General features: G+C 39.4%; 1 protein-coding gene across 7 annotated transcripts in view; it reads left to right on the forward strand.

Moving 5' to 3' along the window:
- MTMR3 (myotubularin related protein 3) overlaps positions 1-16,413 on the forward strand; it is a 147,747-nt gene that overhangs the window by 88,308 nt on the left and 43,026 nt on the right. For all 7 annotated transcript variants that reach the window (XM_023190739.1, XM_023190743.3, XM_023190742.3 and 4 more), the window contains 2 exons: positions 7,443-7,532; positions 7,961-8,077. In XM_023190739.1, coding sequence (XP_023046507.1) covers positions 7,443-7,532; positions 7,961-8,077 — 207 coding nt within the window. The remainder of the gene's footprint in view (positions 1-7,442; positions 7,533-7,960; positions 8,078-16,413) is intronic.

Here is a 16,413-nt window from a genome sequence, read left to right on the forward strand (position 1 = left end):
TAGTGGTAATAATTACAGACTACTCCAATATACAGAGCAGTTTCATTTCTATTAACTTTAATCCTGTGAGCTAGATACTGTCTCTTATTTTTCAGTCAGCAAGTAAATGGAATCAAGACTAAAACATACAGTTCTTGGACTGCAGGTTTTTAATTCCTTTTCTAGGAAGTAGCATGTAGTGAAAACTTTGTATATGTGTGTTTGTAGACAAATTGTAAGATGGTAATCTGCATATTTATTTTTAAAATGTTTTAAATTGGCAAATTATTTATGTATTGTGTAAAACATAATGTTTTGAAATATATATATACCTTGTGGAATGGCTAAATCAAGCTAATTAACATATGTATTACTTCACATAGCATATATGCTTTATGAATTTATGGAAGCAATTCCCTACCTTCCCTGTTCTGTCTCTTTAAGGCAATGTTTTGATCCCATAGTAGGTGGAGCAGCCCTGCGCACCCTCTCCTGTGTCTTTAACCAGAAAGAGAATTTAATGGACAATTTAATGACTTACGGGCCATTTTGGGGCCCAGCTCAAGCAGAGAAGATGGAGCAACGAGCCAGCCACATTTTCATCAATCCCAAGGAAATGTAAACAGTGCTTCAAGCTTGAAAAAGAAATGGTCCTCTGTAATATTGTCCTTCTTCTACCTTGTGATGTTTCCTAGATCCAAACTCGGTTTTATGCTGATGCATAGAGAAGGAATTGAAAAGGCTATGTTAATTTCAAGCTTCATTAGGGATGTAAGGAAAATGCTTTTCAAAATTAAAAAAACAAACTAGTTGTGCAGAAATGTCATATTAAAAGGAAGAGAAAGGTAACTGCCCTTATCTTAAAGGCATGCCAGTTTTTTCTTAGTTTGTGGGCATTACACCTTTATGATTTATCTTATACCTAAACATGGAACTTTTTCTGTTATTTCTTGATTATACTTTATTTTATTGGTTTTCCCACAGTTTTCAATGAATTGAAAAAGTAGTGCTTGTTTAGTATTTCAGCCAGTGCTAATGAATAACAAATGATGGGCTTATGAAAGCAGCTCTGTTCTGTATTGAGGGTTTGTCCTTCATTGTATACCACACAGCTAGTAACAGTGTGGTCCTCTTCCTGGTGCTGCTGGGCTCTCCATGGTGCGTAGCAGAAAGTCTTCCTGTTGTTGTCCCTGGCCTGATGCTGTAGACAACGCTCGGGAGTTGGTTCTGTGTGTACTAGTTGGGGAGTAGCATGGCAATGTATGTATCTTTTGTTTTTGTTTAATTTCTCATAAAGTAACATTGTAACAAATTTTTACAAATCCTCATTTATAATTCTACCATCAGAACCCATGGTTGTATTCCTTTTTCTTTTCTCTTGAGACAGAGTTGCTCTGTTGCCCAGGCTGGAGTGCAGTGGTGCAATATCGGCTCACTGCAACCTCCGCCTACTGGGTTCAAGCGATTCTTGTGCCTCGGCCTCTCGAGTAGCTGGAATTTACAGGCGCCTGCCACCATGCTTGGCTAATTTTTGTATTTTCAGTAGAGATGGGGTTTTGCCATGTTGGCCAGGCTGCTCTCGAACTCTTGACCTCAGGTGATCTGCCCGCCTCAGCCTCCCAAAGTGCTGGGATTACAGGCATGAGCTACCGCACCCCGTCGGTTATATTCCTTTCTAACTAGTTCATGTCTCATATATATGTTTTATATAGTTAGAATGATACAATAATTTTCTGTTTTGCTGGTTTCACTTAATGAATTAAACATTCTCCCATGTTGATTCTTTGGATTCCTAATGATCATTTTACTAGCTGTAAAACATTCTGCAAGTTGTTGGACCATTGATTTTAATTATATACTGTATTGTAGCATTTAGAGTGTATGTCCTTAATCCTTAGTTTTTGTATAGACAATTCAGAAGCATTGAACATTATTTTTGTTTTTAATGTAAACCCCTGTACTAATTTGAGAGTAACATTTCCCCCATCTTTTATACTCTTAAAGGTTCTTAAATGAGATTGGAGTCTGTCTTTGAGAGGTTAAGCATTAGCAAAATATATTTTCATGTTTTATTGTGGAAAATCTGAAGCCTATGCAGAGAGAAAAGTACAGTGCACTCATATACACATCATTCAGCTGCAGTAATCATAAATTCATGACTATTCTTGTATTTGACTTCTTTTACCCTTACCCCTTGGGCAGTAATGCCAAGCATTTTATCAAGGGAAATGTATTGTTTGTCTTTTAATACCAGTCTTAAGAATATGACTGGAAATGACAGTAGGACCGTTAATTATTTTCACTTCTACGCTTTGCAAACACGAACACTAGATATAAATTCAGTTAGTAGGATTAATTGACTGGTAATCAGTCTCTCCTTCCCATATACTTTATTTTTTTGAAATGGAGTTTCACTCTTGTTGTCCAGGCTGGAATGCAATGGCGTGATCTTGGCTCACTGCAACCTCCCCCACCTGGTTACAAGTGATTCTCCTGCCTCAGCCTCCTGAGTAGCTGAGATTACAGGCGCCTGCCACCATGCCCAGCTAATTTTTGTATTTTAGTAGAGGCGGGGTTTCACCGTATTTGTCAGGCTGGTCTCGAACTCCTGACTTCAGGTGATCGTCTGTCTCAGTCTCCCAAAGTGCTGGGATTGCAGGCGTGAACCACCACACCCGGCCCTTCCCATGTACTTTAAATATTTATCTCTGTGGTTGACTTCTGCTCTGAGGCATGTACTTTCCTCTCCTAGCTGCATAATTTAGCCAGTAGCAGAAACTGGTCTGGAACTGTGGTGATTGGCCCTTTTTCAGTATTTTGTGAATGACCACTCTGACTTTATGGAGGTGGATGGAGACTACGAAGTGCCAGATGCCACAATGCCTGGTGTTCCTCAGCAGTACCAGGAAATTAATGACATGGAATACATCTCTTTAATAAGTTACTGCTTATAGCCTAGGAGAAATTTGTTTCCAAAACTGTTACCAGGCCAACATTTCCCAGTTTGTCTCCTTCCAACTTCTCAGCTTATTAACCATCTCAAGTTTGGCCTTCTTCACCTATAAAACTCACAGAAACTATAATAAATTCAGGCTAATTCAACTGCTAAATTCAACTGTTCAGCCACATGGGATCACCAGTCCCCTAGATTCAGTGAGTCCTAATGTTATTCCTTTTGGAATAAATGTATTTTTGTGTACAAGGGGAGAAAAGTTCTGAAGTTTTACAGGTAATGTGAACTGAGACAATAGCTTTTAAAAAGAACATTTGTTTGATTTATGAAAAATAGGTATTTCGTTCTTGCCTTGCTGGCCTAATTTTCAGTTGTTTTATGTTGAAAATCATCCATTTTCAGTCTTCAGTAGCTATTTTGGTGATATATATTGGTCTGGATTAGCACCCTGGTGAGTGTTCCAGCAAGAGTGAATAGGTAAATGGCTTCTTTTTGTTCTTTACAAGCCTGCTACGTTATTTCAATTCTGTGCTAAAAGTCAGCAGAAAACTAGGTCAGGGAATCACTTAAAGATTAATAATGGGTACCTCTGTAAAATGACCTTACAGAGAATAAAAGTCTAGGTCTTATGAATTTATGTGAGGTAAAAAGCTAGTTAATATGATGCTGAGAAGATATGTTAAAAGTATACTTTTATGTAAGATTTTTGCTCCCCTCCATGTTTATATAGCCTTTCCTTACTGTCCCATATTGGTTTATGAGAAAAATCTCCCTAAATTCAAGATTCTTCTCATCTTTAATTTTGTCTCTTTTTTTGGAAACTGTATCTCACTCTGTCACCCAGGCTGGAGAGCAGTGGTGCAATCATGGCTCATCTTTCATAGATAGCACTAGGAGAATGGTTTTAGGAAAAACTTGACTTTTGGAGTGAAGCAGCTTTAATTGGTGTTTAGTATTAGAGTATAGTAGACAAGCAGCTCTGATGGTTTCCAGACCTCTTTTTACATTCGTAAATTATTGAGGTACCCCCAGGAGGGTTTGTTTATGTGGGTTATGTCTATTTATACCTTATTAGAAAATAAAACTGAGAAATCTTTAAAATGCTCATAAATTCATTTAAAAGTAACAAACCAATTATATGGTAGCATAAATAACATTTTTTGAAAAATATTGTTTCCTCATCCAAAGATAGTTTTAGCGTTAACATTTTTGCAAATCTCTTTAATATTTGGCTTAATAGATGACAGGTGAATTCTCGTATTTACTTCAGCATTTAGTCTTTTACAATGTTTTCTTTCTTTTTTTTTTTTTTTTTTTTGAGACGGAGTCTCGCTCTGTCGCCCAGGCTGAAGTGCAGTGGCCGGATCTCAGCTCACTGCAAGCTCCGCCTCCCGGGTTCATGCCATTCTCCTGCCTCAGCCTCCCGAGTAGCTGGGACTACAGGCGCCGCCACGTCGCCCGGCTAGTTTTTTTGTAGTTTTTAGTAGAGACGGGGTTTCACTGTGTTAGCCAGAATGGTCTCGATCTCCTGACCTCGAAATATAGGAAGAAAATGCAGTCTCAGGCAGATACGTAGTTAGAAAAGTAGTTACAAAAAGGAAGATTACTTTAAGTTTTCCCAGATAATTTATATTTTTCTTTAATACTTGACAAGTGGTGTGTTTTTTTGTTTGTTTTTGACACAAGGTCTTGCTCTGTTGCCCAGGCTTGAGTGTAGTGGTGCAATCATAGCTCACTGTACTCTCTGCCTCCTCAGGTGCAGGTGATCCTCCCACCTCAGCCTCTTCAGTATCTGGGACTACAGGCATGCGCCACTGTGCCCATCTAATTTCTCTGTTTTTTGTAGAGTTGGGGTTTCACCGTGTTGCCCAGGCTGGTCTTGAACTCCTGGGCTCAAGCGATCTGCCCACTGTAGCCCCACAAAGTGCTGAGATTACAGGTATAAGCCACGGTGCCTGGCCAGTGGTGATTCTTTAAAGGTTAGTTGCAGTATAGAATCTGAAACCATATCAGTGAACTTTTTGTATTATATTACATTAAAACCGTTGGTCTGTCTTGCACTTCGAGTGAATCTTTATTCACGTATGATTTTTGTAACATCATGCATTGGTCATTAGGAAAATAATGGGTTCATTCATTGAGGCAGATCTTCAAAAGTTGACATATTTTATTATAGTGTGTATGGTTTTTTAAAATCACACGTGGTAGTACCTCCACTTTAAAGATAAAAGTCCTAAGTACTGGGAAGCTATAAAGTTCATGGTGGGAGATGAGAGGTTTTCCAAAATCTAATTTTTGCACAAAAGCTTTGTTATTGGCAACTAATACTATCTTTTGTTGTTATTGTTTGTTTTTTTCCTAATACTGTCTTTTGGAAAAAAGGCCTGCCAAATGTCCACGTCTGTATTACATAGTTTTTCCATCAGTTGTTCTTCCAACTAAGAGTGATATTCAATGAAAAAAATGGCTAGTTCATCTCTTAATTGAAGCATTTGCACAAGTGCTTTACTTCTTGACACCATAATACTGCACCGTGCATCAGAGGTGTTTTACTTGTATTTCCTCTGTAAAAAAGACTTCTACTTAATGGTCAGGATTTAATAAATAGAATTTATAATATTTCCTTGTTTTATCAAGGTCATTCTTATGAAATTGGTACCACTGCCTCAACTGTGCTAAGGTACCAGCAGTTTTACCTACCAGTTATTTTTTGTACTGTTGGTATAGATGTCAATACAGTGAAGAAAGGCAATAATATCATATTATTGGGAAGGTTTTGATCTCACAGGGCCCTTGTAAGCATCTCAGAGTCTGTGGACTTCATTTTGAGAATCTTGCTAGTGTAGAGTATTAACATTATTATGATTATGGTTGCTGTTAGTAAAATCTTAAGTGTTGTCTATAGATAAGAGGAAAAACTTTTTGGGGGAGGATTTACAAAATTACTGGAATTGTGTTAAGTAGTATATACAGAAGCAGCCAGTAACCACTGGTTATAATTCTTAATGCTGTCAGTTGAACATGATGTGGCTTTTGCTCTTTTAAAAATTGCTGTGTGGGGCTGGGCTTGATGGCTCACACCTGTAATCCCAGCACTTTGGGAGGCTAAGGTGGGAGGATCACTTGAGCCCAGGAGTTTGAGACCAACCTGGGCAACATAACGAGACCTTTTCTCTACTGAAAATAAAATTAGTCTGGCATGGTGGTGGGTGCCTGTGGTCCCAGATACCTGAGAGGCTGAGGCTGGAGGATCACTTGAGCCCAGGAGTTGGAGGTTACAGTTAGCTGTGATTGTGCTACTGCACTCCAACACGAGTGACAGAGCAAAACCCTGACTTTAAAAAAAAAAATTGCTGTGTAAACAGATTCTATTATAATTTAGTCAGGCTTTCTAATAGATGACATTTTCCTCATGTCTTCCTATACCATAAAAATTCATAATGCAAAAGATTACTTTTTAATACAAATTATAATTCAATTCACGTGCATCTAGATGAGAATTTATTACTGCTTCTTTTGAAATTGTCTTATCAGAAATACATTTTGTCATATAAGGCAGAATAAATGAAGGATAGTCTTTCAAATATTTTCAACTTGGGAAATTCAGTTCTTAAGCTTACTTTTTCTTAGAAATTGTTTTCAAGCTTTCTATTATGAAAATTTCACATATAACCAGAGTAAACACAATGATAGAGATAATGAACTCTCACCCAGTTTCATGAATTATTAATTCAAAGGTAGTCCTGTTTCACTTCTTCCTTACTCCCGCCCCAATTATTTTGAAGTAAATTTCAAATGTCACCTTTCATTTTTAAGTATTTCAGTATGTATGTCTCAAATAATTTAAGATTGTAACTTAAAGAGAAAAAAAGCATTATATCTTGGTTTTCTCTTAAAAGTAATATGGGGCTGGGCACAGTGGCTGAGGTCTGTTATCCCAGCACTTTGGGAGGCTGAGGCAGCTCTATCACCTGAGGCCAGGAGTTGGAGACCAGCCTGACTAACATGGCAAAACCCTGTCTCTACAAAAATAGTAGCGAGGCGTTGTGGGGCACACCTGCAGTCCCAACTACTCAAGAAGCTGAGGCAGGAGAATCGCCTGAACCTGGGAGGCCGAGGTTGCAATGAGCCGAGATTACACCACCACACTACCTGTGCACTACACTACCAGTGCACCACTGCCTGGGTGACAGAGTGAGACTCTGTCTTAAAAAAAAAAAAAAAGAAGAAGAAGAAATGTATTAACAACCTGTTAGTGCCTAAAAGAAATATTCTAAACTCTTTGACATATTTTTTTTTTCTTTTTTTGTATCAATGTGCTTTCAGACCAGTTGTACCTAATATAATGGATAAAAAACTTTTTAAGATCAGTATTGTTTCCTTGAGCTTTTCTGCCTGTTCACCTTGGTCTTCGTACTTTCATTGTGATTATGCTAGCAGACATGGCAGAAAAACCAAATATGGATGATTAGAAGCTTTGAAATTATTTTAAGGTTTTGGACTTTTCCAGGATGAAGAGACTCGGCACAGCCTTGAGTGCATCCAGGCCAATCAGATCTTTCCCAGGAAGCAGCTGATCCGGGAGGATGAGAATCTTCAGGTAATTATAGGCCACTTTTAAATGTAAAATATTTGTTTAGCATTAACTGTATAGCAGAGTTAATGGATTGAAGTGTAGTGTGATAGATAGATAGGTAGGTAGGTAGATAGATAGATAGATTGATAGATTGATAGAAAGAAATGCAAGCTGGAAAACATCTCATTTTAGCCAGACTTATTTCCTGAGAATCCACTGTTTAAGATGATCTTCTCTGTATCATTCCTTTAGTAGTTCAGAATTTGAATAACTAGATATATTTGAATTAGGTGGGTATAAACCCATCCTCTTTAGGTTCCTTGTCTACTTATGTGCTGTGTTTTCAACTTCAGTGGCTGAGGATTTACCATCCATTCAGCCAACTAATGTTTGAAGCCTTTTTTTTTTTTTTAACTGCTTCAGAACTGTGAAGGGTTTCTTTCATTTTGAAGGTTCCTTTCCTTGAACTTCATGGAGAGAGCACAGAGTTTGTGGGCCGTGCTGAGGATGCCATCATTGCCCTTTCCAATTACAGACTTCACATCAAGTTCAAGGAGTCTCTTGTTAATGTAAGTGATTACCAACTGTTCTCCCTCTAAGGTAGATGGAGAAAGGAAGTCAAAAAACTTAATGCTCTCAAAGAGAGGAGAGGCATACAGAATTGGGAGTGAAAGCATTAATAGCTCCGCTTTTCTCACTTAATTTAGCACTCAAGGAACACTAAGTCAGCAAGCAACTCTTACGCTTGATTTAAAATGATGTGTGTAGTTGTCAGCTGAGGTGTCCATTGTTTAGTTAACAGTGAATGATTTGCACTAGGTAATGCTGTACCATTAAGCTTTATAAAGGCGTAAAGGCTGAATAGGCTTTTATTCCCCAATCTTTAGTAGTTACCAACTGCCTTAGTTGAGGTAATTCCCTGGGCCTTAATGTCAAATGATGAGATGTACTTTGAGCTCACTGCAGACTCTCATTACAGCATGAAGTTACTCTAATGACTCCTTGGTGGTATAAGTGTAGATGTTAAGTATAATGTTTATTTGCATAATAGACTATGTATTACTGAAGAAAAGGCAAGGCTCTTGATTCTCAAGAGTACATTTACCCTTTTCAGTTATGAATGTCCTCTCAGTGAACTGGTTCTTTCAGTGCTCTGCTACCATTAGTCTTAAATGAAAGCAACAAAGGCCTGAAAATTTGTTTACTTACAGCAAATGCCTTCTTCCTTCTTTACTCGCCAGTGTTGTGGCTTTCTACACTCCACTTCCAGCACAGAGAAGTGTGTATTATGACACGTTAAAACAGCTCAGAACTGTAATTCCATGCAGACTGTGTTTTGGGTTCATTTTGGGATTCTTTGAAATCTATTGGGCCGGGCGCGGTGGCTCAAGCCCGTAATCCCAGCACTTTGGGAGGCCGAGATGGGCGGATCACGAGGTCAGGAGATCGAGACCATCCTGGCTAACACAGTGAAACCCCCGTCTCTACTAAAAAAAATACAAAAAACTAGCCGGGCGAGGTGGCGGGCACCTGTGGTCCCAGCTACTTGGGAGGCTGAGGCAGAAGAATGGCTTAAACCCGGGAGGCGGAGCTTACAGTGAGCTGAGATCCGGCCACTGCACTCCAGCCTGGGCGACAGAGCGAGACTCCGTCTCAACAACAACAACAACGAAAAAAAGAAATCTATTGTTCATTTGTTTTACTCAGCAATGAAAGAAAAGCTCAGTGGCTGTCATTTATTTTTTTTTGGTAGTTGACATTTTTTACTTGTTACTATCATTCTTCTTTGTAGTTAAGCATTTATGTCCAAGAGCAGTTTTGGCCTGAATCCCTTCTGGCTTCTAGATTTGGGCCGTGATTATAGCAGTTACATCAGTTTCTATCAGCTAAAGATACACACCAGATTCATTAAGGAAAGAGCCAATGCTGTTCTTTCATACTATATAGCACTCTGTTCAGAAGGGTCCACTTGGATTTGAGTAGTCGTAATGGGGAGGGGAAAGGGGTTCTGGAAACACCTATAAAATCCCAGCAACTGAGAATTCCCCACCAGCTACTGTGGAAGTAATGATAGTAATGTTCAGTAGAACTGCCCAATTTAACTTTGTGTTCTTTCAGTGTTTGAATTGCTGGAATTATAATTAAATTGCATGTGAGAATGATAGTTTTATATCATTGCGTTTTCTCATATACTGTATTTATCAGTTTATTGGTTGATGGCCAGGTATTTCAGAGACTATTTTTAGAACTATTTGAGAATAAGGTCTGCCAGAAAGCATGAAACTCATCATGTCATTCATCAGCTTAAAGCCCTCCAGTGTTTCTTCACTGCTTCTATGATGAAGATCAAATTATTTAACATGGCATGAAGCTGTTTGTGATCCTTGGTCCCTGCAATGTTGTCAGCTTTCCTCCTTTCCCCATTTTCACGTTTTTTTACTTGTAAAAGCAGCCTCCTTATATTCTTCAGCCATACCTCACATCTCTCTATTCCCTTTTCTGCCCAGCAACTTCTGTTCATCTGTCAAAATTCAGTTCAGGTGATAACTTCTGTGAAGCCTTTCTTAGTCCCAGTTCCCTCTATGAACGTTAATTACACTCTTTCTTTACTTTGTCTTTATCTCATACATTCTTTTATAACAGTTACCAATTAGGTTGTAATTTTTGGTTAATTGTCTTTGTATCTTTAAGATCCAGCATGTCTCCTGGTGCCACAATATTCAGTAAATATTCAATGAATTGAAGTTAATGTGGGTTTGAAGTGGGCATTAGAACCTTTTCCCCCTTTGGCGTTTAAAGCTTATTTTAAAACAGTACATATCTGTGTGAATAGGCTGTGTCTTAATTGTCTCTAAGGATAGCTGTGTGAGTAGGTTGTTGACTGGAATTGCTGATCCCCCATTGTGATTGAGAGATAATGCTTAAGGAAACTTGCCACTGTTCTTTCTTTTGATCCATTTTCTTAACCTGAAAGTGTTTTTTCTGTTAGCATCATAACCCTCTAAAGCATAGAGCCTACATGTTACTTAAAAAGCCCAGGGTAGGCCGGGTGCCGTGATGCACGCCTGTAATCCCAGCACTTTGGGAGGCTGAGGCGGGCGGATCACCTGAGGTTGGGAGTTCGAGACCAGCCTGGCCAAAATGGTGAAACCCCCATCTCTACTAAAACTACAAAAATTAGCTGGGCATGGTGGCATGTGCTACTCAAGAAGCTGAGGTAGGAGAATCACTTAAACCCAGGAGGTGGAGGTTGCAATGAGCCAAGATTACGCCACTGCACTCCAGCCTAGATGACAGAGGGAGACTCTGTCAAAAACAACAACAACAACAAAAAAAAACCCCCACAAAAACCCCAAGGTAATGACTTTGTACAGAAAAATGATGGTGTAAAAGTATTTTGGCATTGCACTGACTTAAAAAATTTCAGATTGAGAGAGACTAGAACTCCTCCATAAAAATAAATTAATTTATCACAACTAGTACTAAGAGATTCCTGAAACCTGAAATCTGGAGGTACTTAGGAAACAAGGATTCCTCCTGCATCAGGTCCTGGGTGGAGATCAGACAGTTGGTAGTGGTGTTGCCCCTCCCTCTTTCCTTTCTCAGCAAATAAGTGTTTCAATAAAATGTTAGATCAGGAGGCTCTCTTTAAAGGTTATTTTATCTTTATCAAACACATTTAAACCATCAAAGCCCAAACGTACCAGTATATGTTGTGGCATGCCCCAGTTTGCGTCATTTTGTATGCTTAAATCAAAATACTTAGCACTTTAGAAAATGACTTACCATCATGTTTTAAATAGCTACCTAATATCATGTATTCTCTTTTAATTTCACAGCACATTGAGTAAAATGTGTCTGTAGGTTTTGATACCATAAACATAATTACTTTAATTCACACATTCACTGAATATCAAGTTCCAGTTCCTGTGGTAAAGAATCTCTGTAGTAGTTTATGTGTAGCATTTAAGGTATAAACTGCTCCTATTCTGTGCTTTTCCCAAATTATTACATATTTACAGATGTAGTTCTTTGAAGCTTAGATAATTTGTAAACAAGTTAAAGTGATCAAGTGGAATTCATGAACATTTAAAAGTGTGCGTGTGTGTGTAATTTAATAGACTCTTTCTCAATCTGCTGCTTCTGAAATCCCAGTAAGTAGCATAAAAATTCTAGGCGGTTGCTGCACCTGTGCTTGGAGCTAATTGATTTTGAGTGTTAGATGCTGACTTTGCAAATCAGCAGAATGTTTCCCCTCTGCATGAGTCCTTTTCCTTTTACTGGACCAAATTCTAGTTGTATGCTACTATGAGAACAATTTGTAGGCTAAGGAAAAAGCCCTATAGTTTATACATAAGCAGGTGGAATTGTGACCTTCAAAAATACGTAGAATAAGTTTCTATTAGAAATAATTTGTAAAATCAACACTAGTATTTTTTTCTTTCACTTTTTTTTTGGAGACAGAGTTTCACTCTGTCGCCCAGGCTAGAGTGTGGTAGCACAGTCTAGGCTCACTGCAGCCTTAGCCTCCTGGGCTCAAGTTATCCTCCCACCTCAGCCTCTCAAAGTGTTGGTACTACAGGCATTAGCCACCACACCCTGCTGCGAAGGAGGTTATTGTTAATACTTAATGCACTTTTATCTAGCATTCATATAATAGTGAGAGCCTCCGAAAGCAGTGCTGGAGGCTTGTAATTTGTCAAAGGTGAACAACAGAGTTTGAGTCTTAAACCAGTGACAGTCTTTTGCTGGTTAGTGGATTTTTGGTTGTTGTTTTTTGAAACAGGGTCTTGCTCTGTCGGCCACGCTGGAGTGCAGTGGCGCCATCATGGCCCACTGCAGCCTCAACTTCCTGTGCTTAGGTGATCCTCCCACCTCAACCTTCTGAGTAGCTGGGTCTACAGACACGTGCCACCATGTTCAGTTAATTTAATTTTATTTTTCGTAGAGATGTCTATGTTGCCCAGGCTGGTCTCAAACTCCTGAGCTCAAGCAGTCCACCCACCTTGACCTCCCAAAGTATTGGGATTACAGATGTGAGCCGCTGCACCCAATTTTTTGTTTTATTTTATTATTTTATTTTATTTTTTTATCCTTATTTTTTTATGTTATGTTATATTATTGTAGTGACAGGGTTTCATCATGTTGCCCAGGCTGGTCTTTAACTCCTGGGCTCAAGCGATCCTCCTGCCTCAGCCTACCAAAGTGCTGGGATTATAGGTGTAAGCCGTTGTGCCTGGCCCTGATTAGTTTTTAAATGAAAAAATTTTGCACCCAGATATTCCACTTTATTACTGATTTTAGATTTAGACCCATTTTTACTCTGTTACTGGCATTTTAACTTCAGGTGTACAAGTACAAGGTTAGTACTTCCCATTCAGGCTATAAAAAGGGTGTTTGTTTTTAAAAAGGTAGAAATTATCCCACTTTAAATTCTGGTGTTTAAAAATAATGCACATGTATGCACACACACCCAGAATGAGTTGAGGAGGTAAATATAGTAGGGTGTGATGGCATCAGATCCCTCTGAAATGTGACAGCACTTTGGACATAACCTGTGCATGTCTGTTAAGTTTTTAAATTGCCGCTCTTCTGCTTTTGTTTTTGTTTGTTTGGATTGATGCTCTTAAGGGTGCTAGTGTCTGTGATGTAACTTTTGGCTTTTTGAGGAATTGGTTGTAGCACTGAATGTGTTTGATGCATTGTTTGAGCCTGAGTTTGGTGAAATTTATATTAGGAAAAGCATTGTAAAGTGAGATTGTGTTACCTGGCAGGTGGAGATAGAGGAGAGAGGAGCAAAAAGAAAATGAGTTGTTACAAGACATTGAATCAGTAGGTTTGAGGGATTTGAAAGTGAGTTTATCTTGCTACTGTGTTACAAAAAGAATTGCATCTGAGGAGTTTTGATTTAAACTCTGTTTTTCTCTTGAAGATCCCTGGTGGAGAAGCTACTTATTTGTGCAAGAAAAACTAAAGTACAGCTCATATGGAAGAGAAGTCCAAGTGTAGGGGAAGAAAGAAAGGCACACCATGTGTGGTGGAAGGAGCCCAGGCTGGAGGACAGACACGGATTCTGGTCCTGACTTTTACTACTATACTAGCTTATAGTGTAGTAGTTTAACCTTCCTGGGCTGTAAAGTGGACTGGCTCTTGAATCTGTAATTTGCTTTTGAGTATGAATGTAGGGTATCTCTAGTTATAGAAATGGTAAGAGATCATTTTCTTACATGAGGAAATTTGAACCTAAAGCAATGGAGTGGGCCTTAAGAAAGTAGGGAAACAGTATGTTTTGGATGGAGGTATCAACAGGAGAAGGCCAATTCTGCCTTGTAGAAAAGTCATGATGGACTTGGCGCAGTGGCTCACACCTCTAATCCCAGAACTTTGGGAGGCCGAGGCAGGTGGATCACCTGAGGTCAGGGGTTCAAGACCAGCCTGGCCAAATGGCGAAACCCCATCTCTACTAAAAATACAAAAATTAGCTGGGTGTGGTAGCAGGCGCCTGTAATCTCAGCTACTCAGGAGGCTGAGGCAGGGAGAATAGCTTGAACCTGGGAGGTGGAGGTTGCGGTGGACTGAGATTGCACCATTTCCAGCCTGGGCAATAGTAACAAGACTGTCTCAAAAAAAAAAGAAAAAAGGCAATCTGTGGACGGAGCGCTGAAGGGAAACACTGGAGTAGAAAGGAGAAGAAAAGGGAGATATTTGTTATAAAAATCATGTGTTTCTCTTTTATAGGTCCCTATTCTTGCTGCATATTAAACTTTCCTGCTTGTGACAATCTTCATGAATATTAAAATCTGTTCTCCATATCTGTGACTTGTATACACGTGGTTGATTTTGGTGACTTGCTAGTGTCTGCAATCTGATTTCAACTCATAGAACCAACATTTTAATTCTTCTTTCTAGAAATAGATAAAATAAAAAAAGAAAAAGAAAAACAAACAACAAAAAAAAGAAATAGATAAAATAAAAAAAAAAGAAAAACGAAAAAAAAATTAATTCTTCTTTCTTATATTTATGATGTTAAAATACAGAAAAAATATATGTGTATATATTGCCTGAATTTTAGGTAGCAAATGTTTTGCATGCTCTGAGATACTTTATTCTGTTAAGTTTGGGCACAGGCCATTGGGCTCTGATTTAGTAATAAGGATGTAAAACTTACTTGTTCTTTGTAGCAAAGTAGCAAAGGCTAATCCATTTCCCCCAGCAGCTGCTAAGAGCATTAGCTGGTTTTCATGTCTTCTGTCCATAAAGTCAGTCAGTTGCAGGGAACTTGGGATGCAGGTGACTGCTGCAAGAGCAGCCTCTTCATGTGGATTTCTAAAGCTCACTTTAATCCTATCCGAGACTCTTCCCAAGCCCCATGCCTGAGATTTCCTTAGTTGTGACTGAGGTTCAGAAAGCAGAAGCTGATGGCACATGGGAAGGCTGGAGGCTTGCCCAATGAAGCTGGCAAAATTTTAATTGGTAACATTTTAGAAAATTGAGGTTAGAACTCATGCCTCTTAATTGCCGGTCTGCAGCCACATTTTGGGGGGATATATAGGGAGTAAGGTAGTTAGCAGGAGTATATACAAAATAAAAAGCAGTACGTGTGTGTTACAGGCTACCCAGAGGACTGGCCTCAGGACAAAGCAATGTTGTCTTCTAATCTCTATCTTCTTAATCTCAATATTTCTTCTTTATAGTGTATCTCTGATAAATTGTAGGTTTGTTTTTTTTTTCCCCTTAGATGCACAGGTCTTGGAAGAATTCTAAGTTGCATCAGTTGCAGTTTCTCACAGCACCTTGGGGTTAAGGACGTAAACAAAAACAGAGGGCCAAAAGCTCCTTTTGTTCTCAGAACACAGGCAAGATTTTTTTTTTTTGAGATGGAGTTTCGCTCTTGTTGCCCAGGCTGGCGTGCAATGGCATGATCTCAGCTTACCGCAGTCTCTGCCTCTGGGATTCAAGTGATTCTCCTGCCTCAGCCTCCGGAGTAGCTGGGATTACAGGCATGTGCCACCACACCTGGATAAGTTTGTATTTTTAGTAGAGATGGGGTTTCTCCGTGTTGATCAGGCTGGTCTCAAATTCCCGACCTCAGGTGACCCGCCCACCTCAGCCTCCCAAAATGTTGGCATTACAGGCGTGAGCCACCGCGTCCAGCCAAGATTTCTTAGTCTTTCTCTGACCCCCAGTCCTATTACATTTGTAAGGGAATTTTTGTAGACTGTAGACTTAAAAGCAAGAAGACTTTAGTCGTAAGGTAGAAAATCCCAGTCATTTATGTGAGTAATATTATTTTGCTTTCTTCTCTTCTTTAACCCCTGCCCCAGTTTGTTTCTTTGTCCATCACTGGGCTTCTTTTTGATCCCTGCATCCTCATTCTGAGAGCTCTCTGCTGACTGGCAGCTCCGTGGTGGGGCAGAGTTTGCAGGAAGCTTATTCCTGAAACTGGCTCAGCTAACACGAGGGCCAGCCTGTGCAGACAGCACTCTTGTTCCCGTCTGCATTGGAGGAGACTGCCCTCCTCTTTGCATACTAAACACAAGTTGTTGGAATGCTATTTGCAACTCCCAGAGCCACATTTTGGCTAGGCTTGATACAGTGTAAGAGGCAAATGGCCCACTCCTTTTTCAAGGAGTAGAAGTATTCACTATTATTTTACCAGGTTTGCCTTGAAAGCCTGGAAATTGCTTTTTGAAGCCAAGGGTTGAATTAGGATGATTTGAGGGATAGGAGGACGATCCTCATATTGTCCTGAAGATTTGGCACCCTGTCTAGATGCTTTTGCTTCTATCTGTCTCCCTTCTATCTGCTGTTATACATAATCCTGTGTCCAGTAGAGTCTGCAGACCAGATTGGCGAGGAGGAACCATTCCAGCTTGTTCAAACCTCAAGCCCCATTTTGCAAACA

The sequence above is a fragment of the Piliocolobus tephrosceles genome, chromosome 19, assembly GCF_002776525.5.
Source record: "Piliocolobus tephrosceles isolate RC106 chromosome 19, ASM277652v3, whole genome shotgun sequence".
Classification (NCBI taxonomy): domain Eukaryota; kingdom Metazoa; phylum Chordata; class Mammalia; order Primates; family Cercopithecidae; genus Piliocolobus; species Piliocolobus tephrosceles.